The 11,856-nt window shown below is 37.5% G+C and overlaps 1 protein-coding gene across 4 annotated transcripts; it reads right to left on the bottom strand.

Annotated features, from left to right (window-relative positions):
- Window positions 1-170: 170 nt before the first annotated feature.
- Window positions 171-11,681, bottom strand: AKNAD1 (AKNA domain containing 1). 4 transcript variants are annotated; one of them, XM_050306670.1, is made up of 15 exons: window positions 11,624-11,681; window positions 10,133-11,292; window positions 9,418-9,477; window positions 8,970-9,099; window positions 8,722-8,873; window positions 8,553-8,612; window positions 7,929-8,062; window positions 7,455-7,590; window positions 6,625-6,788; window positions 5,364-5,449; window positions 3,746-3,868; window positions 3,549-3,659; window positions 2,569-2,650; window positions 1,658-1,793; window positions 172-1,039 (listed from the first exon to the last, which is right to left on the bottom strand). In XM_050306670.1, exons 2-15 carry the CDS (start codon window positions 11,213-11,215, stop codon window positions 920-922), a joined length of 2,577 nt encoding a protein of 858 aa, XP_050162627.1. In that variant the 5' UTR covers window positions 11,216-11,292; window positions 11,624-11,681; the 3' UTR covers window positions 172-919. The 4 variants fall into 4 exon arrangements, with proteins under 4 accessions (XP_050162630.1, XP_050162627.1, XP_050162628.1 ...); XM_050306671.1 differs by having other exon boundaries at window positions 11,611-11,665; XM_050306673.1 differs by lacking the exon at window positions 3,746-3,868 and having other exon boundaries at window positions 171-1,039.
- Between the last annotated feature and the right edge of the window lie 175 nt (window positions 11,682-11,856).

The following is an 11,856-nucleotide window of genomic DNA, read 5'->3' on the forward strand; positions in this document are numbered from 1 at the left end:
TTTCTTTTCCCTTTATTTTACTCTAAGGTTAACTAATAGGTTAAGAGAATATTTTTGCTAGGTAAGATCATTTGGAGTTAATTAGAAGGTGAAAAAAAGTTAAGTTTCCCCTCCTTACATCAGAGAGGAATGAAAGGTGAGAAGGTTACATTCTAAGATGTTGCAGGACATGTAGCATGGTAAGAATAAGTGGCTCTATCTTTCAAATGCACCTAAATGAGTTAAAAATTGAATGTATTCTGACTTGTTTTTCAATATCAATACAGGAACAACACTCTAAAATTAAAACCATGTTCATCAAAACTTTAAAAAAAATTAGCAGAAATACCTATATTGTCTTTCTGAATTCTAGTTTGTAACTATAAAAACAAACAACTCTCAGTGTAGAGCACTGTAAAACCAAAATAATTACAAATGTTAACCATGACTTGGTAGGTTAGTGTGATGTTTGCAGGTAGATGTCTCAGGTGCAGAGGCTGTTTTGGTGTGTTTAAGCTGCTGCTGTTGAAATGTGGGAAGAAACTATATCTAATAATGATTGAGGTTTATTCTCACACTTGGGAGTGTGGGGGAATCAAAGTCAGAAAGTTAATTTTCTTTGTTTCAGCCAATTTTTATTAAGCTACCTTAGGTGGATACCTAGAGAAAGGTACCTGTACACAGCAATGGATACTTAGAGAAAGGTAATTTAACCAGCCTACTGAAGACTTCCAGTAGAATTAGTAATTTGTTTTAGAGTTCTGAGACTGAACATAAACTTGTGGAATACCTTTATGCTCTGGTGTGGTTTAATACTTACAGTTACAGAACAGCTGACAAAGCTGACTTTTTGATATTTGTATTCATCACTTTACATTTGCAGAGATCCTCACACTTCAGTATCAACCAACGAAACAACACAGCATTTGAAAGGGGGGAACTAAAGCTGTTTTCTTTTGACTTGAGCTAGATCTTCTGAAACCGCTCGCACCATTCGTTCTGTGGCTTTCTTCAAACTATTCGCTGTCTGTAAGGCATGGTCCAGAGTGGAACTTAAAATCTGTTGGAAATAATAACATGTAGCCTTGTTAACAGTGAAGGCAAATGCATTCATAGATGTAGAACAGAAGGAGATGTTAAGGTTCTGTGCGTGATTTTCACTCTGAATACATGTTGAGAAGTAGAATTTGAGTCACGTGATAAGACTGCTCCAGGATTCAAGCTGGAAGTATCTGTTATTTATTTCTCTTTGACTGTGTAATCATTGGAACTGAGGGATATTTACACCTTTCTAAAGTAGCAGGGCCAGTGTTTTGCATGTTTGTGGTATTGAAAAGGCTTCCTTGTGGTTGTGATAGTGGTTTGTATGTCTAGGTGTTGACACTCTTTCAGTATGTGAAACCATTTCAGAGGTAAGATCCAGTGCTGTCCTGATCACTCATACAGGGACCAAGTTGCATAAAAAGTCTGGACATACTTACATGAAATTATATTCTAACATATAAGCTAAAATGCTTGGGTTTTTAACTCCATACAGTCTTACCATCCAATGGTCTAGATTTGCTTAGATTGTAATAATGAGATTGCTAAGAAAGGGATGCTCAATAGTGCCTTGATGTGGGGACTTAACCTTTCCAAGATAGTTGTGTGGCTTTTAATTTTCACTCTCAAGTCTTACATTTGCATTGCCATCACTGGCGTTTCTGATTCCAGATTTGCTTTGGGTAAACTTCTTGCTGGGGATGTACTGATGTGAAACAAGAATTTTATTGCATGTGCTTGAACAGCAGGTTTTGGCAGCCTCAAAGGATTCCCTAAAGAGAAGATATAGAGAATAAAACACAAACAATTTCAGTAAGCAAAAGAATTTTTAAAAAGTCTGAATTAAATACACACACCTCGATAGCACACCGGTTTGCAAGTTAATTTTACAGTGAGTAGAACTGTCCATTTAACTGTAAAACACAGTCCATCATTATTTGTGCTCCTTCTCTACTGCAGTAAGACAGAAGACATGCCAGGATGCAGAGAAAGGAAATCTCTGCTAACAGCATCACTCTCTTGGTGCTGCTCTCTCACACAGGGGTCTGTGCCATTGATCCTCAGGAGCAGCTGCTGCACTTCCAGGCCATTCCTGCTGTTGAGTAATGCTGTCCAAAACCATGGGAACAAAACCTCTCTGCATTTCTTTCTGTGCCATAGTTAAAATGGATTTCACTTCTCAGTTTCCCAGAATTATTTAATGTTAACAACAATTAAAAGTAGGACTGTTACTTATAGAGAAATAGTTGGCAGCAAACAGTGCTGCATCCTAATAACACAGACCTGCTTTTGAATCTGTCAATGGGAACATCCTCTTAATAAAATGAAATATTTCTTTTCATTACTAAATGTGCCAGATAAAGAAGTTTTATGTTTAATCTTCATTAACTTAGAAAAAGTGAAGAACTACCCTAAGGACTATTTCCACATGTGCTTAGAGTAAATACTTTAAATCCGTTACTGAGTAAAATTTACAACATGCACTGCAAAAGATAAAACATTATTCCTGCTTATGATACTGCTATTTTTTCCCTGCTGAAAGCTTACCTTTCAGAAAGTCTGTTTACAAGTTCACGTGGCTGTTTATTTTTTTGAGCCTTTCTTGTGCAGATTCTTTTCTGTGAATAAGCTGGAGTCACAGAGACCATGTTTAAAACAAGCAAAAAAAAAAAGGGAATTTTCTGTGAATTTAACATTTTTCCCTATTTAGCATAAATAAAAGATTAAGTAAACTATCACTGATGAATAAAACTTGAATATGTTTACATCTTTTGTAAATGAGGACAGATTAACCTTTCTGTGTTTGCTGTTGAATTTAGCTCTGGCAAATGGTATGCAGATTTCCATTTCATACAGTGAAAGACTGGGGGGGGGAGGTGTAGAATAATCAGACTCTCATAATCCTCCTAATTACATGAGTACTGCTTTGATTTTTACAGTTTCACAGAATTGCTAGAGACAAGTAGCTAACTTACACTTTCTTCTGACTGTTGAAATTTTATATTTTTCTTGAAGCAAGTTTTTCTTATGGTAGAGAGTCTGAGATAAGTGACTTTGAAAAGTAGATGCTAAACATTTCAATTTTTTTTTCATCAGTCTTTCCTTGACTTTGCTGCATGTCACATGGGGAGTGTAGAACTGGAATTTTCTGTAGTGCTTGTTGCCACTGCAATAGGCAATGGCTGGCACTGTAAAAGCTGGCACAGTAATGCCCAGTTTTCATATTCTTTCCCGTGGCACTGCAAAATGAGATATTCCTGCCAGGAATGAAATATGAAAGGGACTCCTCTCCTAAAGAACCAGAGAAGGTTAAAGCTGCTGTGCACAGGGATTAAACCTGGGCAGGTGTGTAAAAGTTGGATTTCCTGATTTTGCTCTACAAGGTCTATAAACCCCCACTGTTTTAGCTACAATGCTAATGATTGATTATACTAAATAAAATTTGGCCTGATATGTGCAGTGGGGCTTTTTGCCCCTTCAGATCTAGCCCGTGGTTGGTAATTATTTCAGTAACACATCATACTTACAGCATGAACCAGAACTTTTATTTCTACATAGGGCACAAGACTGAATAGACTCTTTGTAATTCCTGAGTTTAGCTTGATCTCTGCTTCCCCTGGGGCATCTGCACCCGAGTCCTGAAAACAGAGACACCTTGTTTAGAAAAACAAACATTATAAGCTGTGTTTCTTTGTAGATGTTAATATTTTTGCAGTCATTATACCTCTTCTCTCTCCACGTAATCTCGTACTTAATGATTTGTAATTTTGAGTGTCACAGTTGACAAGGTCCTGGCTTTGTGAATCACTATAAGAATCGTAGGCTGAGATGTCTTCTGAATCACTGCCTAAAATTCAAAAAATAAGTTAAAAGGTTCTGAAAGATTAGAAACTTTGGCTAATGTACCCAGGTAACTATTTGGCTTTCAGCACCATAATTTCAGAGCCCTTTGCTGCCATTAACGCTACTGCAATTTGAGGAAGTACTTTTTCCTCCATTTTACAGGAGTGTAGGATTTGAGCTTTAAAGACTGGCTTTCAGCCCTGACTGTAAGCCTTGAATGTAGATTTTTATTATATTTTGGTGGTGGTTATTTTCAGACCAAGAACTGTTTTGTTTTTTAATGAGGCTTTCCATCTCCCTGTGTATAGTGTTGTGCAAACAGTGCAGCCTAATAGAAATGTGATGAGAATTTGGGCAGCTCTAGTCCAGCTCTGCTTTAACTACTGCACAAACCATACTAACAATACTGGTCCCAGTGCCTTATATTGAAGTGCAAGCATATCACAAAGAAGCCAAGGACAACAAATAGACCAAAGGTAAGAATAACCCATATATTCAAACTTAGAACTGAATCTAGGACAGCTCATGATGTTCTTCTTTAGTTGTTAGGTATGAACAGCTTCAGAATATTCTGCACTAGGAAGATAAAATTGGGATGCCCTAAGAGAGACAAATGCCCACAGATTCCTGGTAAGCCTCCAAGAGCTGAAGTCTTGGATGACTCGACAACTGACTTAACTAGCTCATTGTCGCCTCTCTGGGGTCTAGTTTGGATTTGATGGAATTGTATTATTAGGAGCTGGACTAAGGAACAGGAGAGTATTTCTTGTCTGTGATTCAGAATGAATGGATCAAAACCAAGCAAAACTTTTTGCATCGTTTTCATGCAGAATAAGGAAGCTGAATCCAAAAACTGAAAGTGGAAGTACTGATATGAAATGATTCAGTTGTCAAGTTTGGAATCTTCTTCTAGGACGTGAAATGAAAGTACATCAGAATTAAAAACAAAGCATTGTGTGCATATCACTGTCATGCTCTAAAACTGGTAATAGTGGCAATATTTGGAAACTTCTGTAGAAAGCTGGATTAGATTTATAGACTAGTTCAGGTTGGATGGGACTTCTGGAGATCATCTGGCCCTGTCCTTCCCAAAGCAGGACCAACTTCAATGAAGTTGCTTAGGGCCCTGTCCAGCTGAGTTTTGAATATCTCTGAGAATGGAGATACCACAGCCTCTTTAGGGCAAACTGTTTCAATGTTTGACTAGACCTCAACTTAAAAAAATTTTTGCTCTTATCTAACTGAAAATTGCCTTGCGGCTTGTCCTTGCAACTTGTCTTGTTGCCTCTTGGTCTATCACTGAGACTTCCACAGTGAATTTGACTCGGTGTTCCCTTCAGTCTCCTTTTTACTCTTAGTGTTTTGTGCTGTGCTAAGCAGTAACATCTGTTAAAACTACAATTTTCATGTAGCTGAGATGTGACAGGAATGCACTTCTTGATAGGATTCACTAGCAGGTTTAAGCACAGTTCTGACCTTCGTGTGCCATCACAACTTACTCAGGTTGGTATCTGATAAATCAGTTGGTCTTCTCTGACTGAAGAGTGAAGATGTTCCAGTTTTTCTTTCCTGGATGTTTATATTCCTTTGAGCATGGAAACAGAATGATATTGTAATTGTATCTGAATAGATCAATGATGAGACTTACAAGCATTTTATGTTAATAATTAACCATTTCTTAGTTGAGAAGAAATCCGATTTATTCATAGAGAGAACTCTTATCAGTTATCTGAAAAGGTGGTAAGTAGAACTTTAAATGAATAATAAACCAATTGCAAAATAATGACCTCTTTAGTTAAAGGACACATTCTGACTTAACACAGCTGTTAAAAATCCTTAAAAGTAGACATCTTGATAATCATATACTCAAATAGTAAAGTTGTATGAAATCTTACATATTTATACATGTGTTACCATTGATAGTATTTTACTACCACATATGTAAAACTGGATTTGGTTTCTGAGTAACTTTGAGTTATTAAGGCTTTAATAGCACTGCCTTTAGATAATTAGAGGAGTATTTGAGATGTACCTTCTGAGAGGACAAGAACAAAGTTCCTTATTTGAGTTATTTGATGTGTATTTTCAACTTAGGGTGTACAGAATGATCACATTTTTTTGGAAAGTTGTTCACCATTTATGAACATAATGATGAGAAGATTGAGCTAACTTTCTTCCAATGACAGAGAAAAAAGTGGAAGCTAGGTGAGTTTCACTAGACAAATATTAACATCTACCCTGTGAAGTAATCTGATGGAATATTCAGATTAGCATGATTGTGTTCTGTGCTGCATGTATTGTAAGATCTAGCTTGGCACAGAGATTTAAGTTTCCAAAATTCCAAACTCCCAAATAACCATGTTGCTTTGAAAGAATTAACATATATCAATTATTTTCTCTCAATTATGTAATTTTTTTTTGTAGGCAAGCATTTGCTTGTAGGCTTTTGTTCTCTGAAAAATACGAAGAGGCGGGTTAGTAAACACAGTTAAATCTTTCCTGAGAGCAGCAAACTTTATCACAGATTTCAAAAATGGTTGAGAATCTTGATAATTTCAGACTCAGAAAGGTAGGAATGCCAGGGAAGGAGGAATGGGAGGAATTCTTTGGTAAGTAATTACAGAATTCTGTGGAAGTTTTATTCTGGAAATGTTCTTGCTGCTTTCAGAGATTCCAGTCATTCCAATTTTCTTACTCAGCAAATAATTGCAGGTATATTTTTATAAAAACTTCAACAGCTGTTTCCAAGTTTTCACTTACATGTGAGGACAAAGATAGCACTTTTTGCCTTCCAAATAAAGCTGATTTGTCCGTGGGATTACATCAGTTGTCGGACTCTCTTCTCCCTCGTGGTTCTTGTGAAGAAATGGAGTTTCTGTACCTCTTCTTTCTGGAGGATCAGCAATGCTTGAAAGCCCCGAGCTCTGTACAAAGTAACCACAGACAGGAACAGGTGGATGTGGTCACTGCACTCCAAGCAGGTGACTTCTGCCAAACAGTCTCTCCTGAGTTGCTGCTAACCTGGCCTTCAGAGGAAAATGTTATTTAAAATGCTGATCATGAAAGCATTGGGTGAGACATCTGTAGATTTGTAGGAGGCAGTAAGATTTTGCCTGTGTGTATTTACGATCTGGGATAAAATATTACTATAGTTAGCAGAAAACTCAGGTTTTTTAGCACAATACTGTTGGGTCTTTTAGTAATTCTGCAGCTTAAAAATCTTGGACAAACAAAGTAATATTTCTTCCTACTAAATGATAGTGGAAATTGATTCATTCCCCCAAACAAAGACAGCTTTGTAGAAGTCAAAGTAGCTGCTTATATTTTCTTACTCTGAAATAACTGCTTTGGAAACTGGAATTAAGAATATTCAGTGTAGCAGCGTTTTCATACCTAGGTTTCTGTTACAGTTAATGAAATATTATGAAGTTAAAATGTCATAAAATATTTTCTTTGAAGTAATGTGCCATCTAAAAGCATCATGCTCTTATTAGAGGAGAATATACAGTTGTACAACCACACTTACATTCTCGAGACCTGCATCAATAAAACAGAAAAATTGCAGTCTTTAAATTATAAAACTGAGTTACCTCACAGAAAGAATGTGATGAAGGGGCAGATTCGTTGGAAGTCAGCCAAGATGACAGGCTGTGTTTGCTGTGATCCATTTGTTCTTGAATGTCTTCAAGCCGCATGCCAAGTCTAAATATTCCCCCTTCCACCCTTCTAAATCCAACGGCAATACACAGTTAGTTAAACCTGTATAAACTGACCTTTTATTTCTTACTACGATATGGGACATTGCAGTATGTTTCTCATAGGAAAAAAATAAAATTAATGGAGTTCATTGAGTCCCTTTTAAGTATTTGAATTAATTAAATAGATACCCTAATTATAAGTAGGATATATAAAGCCCAAGATGAATTTTGGCCAAATCACTTTTAGCTTCCCACATATAATGTTTTTACTTCAGAAAAATTCTAATGGATAAATGAAGTAAAAGTTATAAGACACTCAAAATATGGAAAATATACTGATGTACTACTTAGCACTTATCTTCCAACCTGTCAGGATCAAATTCTCCAATGTTGACAGACTTGTCCTTGAAGTTCTGCAGCTGTAAGTTATGGTGCTTTTCTCTAGCTGTTAAGTAATTCCTTTCCAAGGCATCAAGGTATCTTTTCAGTTGATTTAATGCCTTCATCAATGAGAAAGAATTCAACAGCAAATGTCACTATCATTTAGCATAAGTAGCTATCACTGTGGCTTGCTGTATGAGCCAGATGCTGTTTGCAGTGCTGTTGGTAAGAATTCTGATAATTCTCTGAATTGGAACAGGACTGCATATTGTATGATCCCCTGGTACTCTGTGCTGCTTTAGCCTGTACAAGTACAGTATTAAACCATGGCTTCTGAACTGATCCCCTCCATGTCAAAATTCCTAGCTCACATGGCAACTTAAGGCCTTTCATTAATAGTTGTGAATTGTAATCCTTAAAACAGATTAAAGAATTCAACCACCTACTGAACACCTTCATCTTTGCTTCTTAAATTTGTACCTTTGGTCTATATTGAGAAAAAGAGTAAACATTCATATGAGGAGAACACGAACAACTTGCCAGAAAATTGTAAGTCTACAGCCATTTAAAGTGCATTTCAGATAAGTCAAAATATGTAAATTAATTTACCAGATATTTGTCTTGTAAAAAGAATGTTTCTTGGGTCATATGCTTAGAGAAGTCTTCTACCTTAAAGACAAAATATTAGAATTTCATTTGGGATTTTGAAAACAAATACGCCAAATGAACATGGAATTTGAGTATCGGTGCAAAACATATATTGAAACAGAGCTCTTACTTTCTTTGTCAGTTGATCTGTCTGATCCTTTAGTATTTGAGACATCTTTTCTCCCAGTGTTAGTTCTGGCAGTGAATTAGAAGGATTTGGACAGTGTCCTTCTACCCTACCAGCTGCTGGTAATGCTGATGCTGCTGTTCCAGACCACAATCCTGTGTGATACAAGATAAGATTGATCATTGAAATATCTGCCCAAAAGTGTAACCAAGTTACATAAAATAGTCATTTGCATAGTTAATTTCATTTACTTGCTTTAAGCAAACCATGTGTAGATTGTACAGGGATGGGAGCATCCACTGTGATGATGGCAGGTGATGTCCCAGTGTCTCCTGAGGAAAGGGCAGTGCTGGCATTTGGAAAGTCTGACTGAGGAAGTATCTGTTAAAGTGAGAACTCAGGTTATAGATATAATGTATAGAACAGTTATATAAACAACAAACTTAGAAATAACTCAAACCCCCAAATATTCATGAAATGTTTAACAATACCATATAATTTTCTGAGTTTGTAGTTAGATGTATATAGTGTCTCACTGTATAAATATAAATACTTCAATTTTACATTGTGAAAATATAAAGAGGGTTTGTATAAATAGGAAGCACAACATGAAGGTGACAAAATAGTTTTAGGGGATAGTCAGCCCTAGAGATAAAGAAGAATAACTTTTAAAAATAAAAGGTATTTTGAGATATTTACCTTGGGATTAAATCTCAGGTGATCAGTATGATTCTGGGTGTCAGCATGCTGTGTCAGCATCTCATTTGCAGCCAGGAATTAACAGGGAAAACTATTAAAACTTGTTACATCTTGAGTGATTTACTAAGATCTAAATCTAGGAATGGATAGAGCTCTGTGAGTGAACTACATGTCGGGGCATGAAATTGAAAAGAGATTATCTGATTATTACTCTAAAATAAATTTACTACGACAAAAGAAATATTGTTGTCAAACAAATCTTTTAAAAAGAATACCAGTTTAAATAGTTGAAGAGCCTTAAGAGGTAAAAAAAGGCCAAAGTTTTCTTAATACAGGCACAGTATAAAGATAGAATGTTTTTCTTAAAAACACATTTAAGTACTTTTAGTGAATTTAAACATTTACATATAACACGAGGAATGAAAATTGGTACTGAATTTCCTAATGATTTGATGGGATGCTTTATCATCACAAATAATACTCCAGTGTTAAATATTATTAAATAGTATTAAATAATACTTAGCCATTAAATACTTAGTAATGAAATTTCCGTATAAAGGCAGTCCCACTAAATTTTATTTGTGAAAGCAGTTTTTGATTCAAGCTATGTACTGCCTGCTTGAACTAGTCATGTTACATTTTATGGAACATGGAGTATCTTCTTACAATAAACCACTCATCAAATATGAAGAATTTCTTCAAGCATCTTAATTACCTTTAGCTGTTGCAGCAGTTCTGAAATGCTCATTTCTTCTTGATTCTCTGCTTCAGCAGAATTGAAGTAATTCTTATTTTCCAGCATGTTGCTCACAGTTACTGATTTACTTAGCAAAATAGGGAAGGGTTTTTCTCTCCCAGTTGTAGGAACTGAGATAATATTGTCAGTTCTTTTTGGTACTTTTACTTCTGAAGCAACTTCATAGAAATCAGGCAGGCAGTAGTGAGCTTGACCTTGGCCATATTGAAGCTTGCAAGGTGAAACTGTTTTCTTAGACAGGCCTCTCTCATCTTTCATGTTTTGAAAGGTGTATGTATGTTCATTCTCATTAACCAGCTGTGAATTCTCTTGCCTGCACCCGCAGTTACCAGTGCAAGAAAAAGGATTCTTTAAAACAGGTCTATTTTCACTTAACACGTTTTTGTTTTCACCACTGGAGTTCACCTCTCTGTGCTTGTCTGAGTGATGCTCTTCAAAGGTAGGTGCCCCCTGTTCCTGCCCTGAAGGGCCTGGGAGGTGTTCTGAAGGCTCAGCTTTGCTCCCAGTGTCATCGATACTGTCGGTGAAGGAGCTCTCTGGTATCGTCTCACATTCAATGAACTGGCAGGTGCTCAGTAACTCTCCTTCAGAAAAATGACGCAGGAGGACACTGGACATCTTTGAGGCAGTCAAATGTTCCTTGCTGTCTGGTTTACTGGAACTGCCACCAGGGAATTCCTTCTTAAAGGAAGCTTCACTTCCAGGCAGTTCAACTGAAACTCCTGCTGTTCCTCTGGTGCCTCTGTGGCCACTGGAGAACTCTTCAGGCTGTGGATGAGCTGCATAATTTGCTGTTGTGTATTTCTTATCTTCAGAAAAGGTTAGGTTTAAAATACCAGAAATATCTTTTGCACATATACAGTCATTCAAATGATACAAATTATTATTATATTTCTGTGTTATTTCTACATCTCCATCACAAAGTAAGTCATCTTGTTCCTCCTCAGTTCCATCTGTGCAACAGCTCAACGCATCTAAAAATGAATTATTCATTTGGGTTTTCATCCAGTCTGCCAGTTTGCACTGCTTTGTAGTCTCCATACCCAGTTTATTTAGAATGTAAGTGCCATCGTTTCACCAGTTTGGGACAGAGCTTTTATTACTGCACGGATCAAAATCTGGAAATGCATGAGTAACAATTATTTTATACTTAAATAGACGAGAATAATATCTAGTTATCTACATTGTTAATATCTATTTATCTACCGTCTGTAGCTTTTTTTCAGAACCATCCTCTGAACAGGGGTGTTTCTGTAATTTCCACTACCCTAAACTTAGGGCCAGCTCTACCTGCCCTTGGCTCGCTAACCCTGCCGGAGTCGCATAGACAACAACAAAAACCCCAAACTTGGTCACAGGGCTCCTCGGCGCTATCGTGTCTAACATCAGGTTCAAAAATACCCAAACACAAACCCTCCCCCGCACCCTTTTCCCACCTTTCCCTCTCACCGCTCCAAAGCGCTCCTTGAACTTCTCCATAGCCGGGAAGGGGGCGGGGCCTCCCTGGGGGCGGGGCGAGCCCGAGGGGCGGGGCGGCAGGAGGTCCCTCCTGCCGCCCCGCCTCGGCACGCCCCGCCCCCTTCGCCCTCCCCGCCTTCCCATTGGCCGGTGCGAATGACGCGAGGCCACGCCCCCAGCCGTTGGGAGCCGCTCCCCTCAGGGACGCCCCCCCCCCACACCAC

The sequence above is a fragment of the Myiozetetes cayanensis genome, unplaced genomic scaffold (genome assembly GCF_022539395.1).
Source record: "Myiozetetes cayanensis isolate MyiCay16 unplaced genomic scaffold, myiCay2020 scf12, whole genome shotgun sequence".
In the NCBI taxonomy this organism is placed as follows: domain Eukaryota; kingdom Metazoa; phylum Chordata; class Aves; order Passeriformes; family Tyrannidae; genus Myiozetetes; species Myiozetetes cayanensis.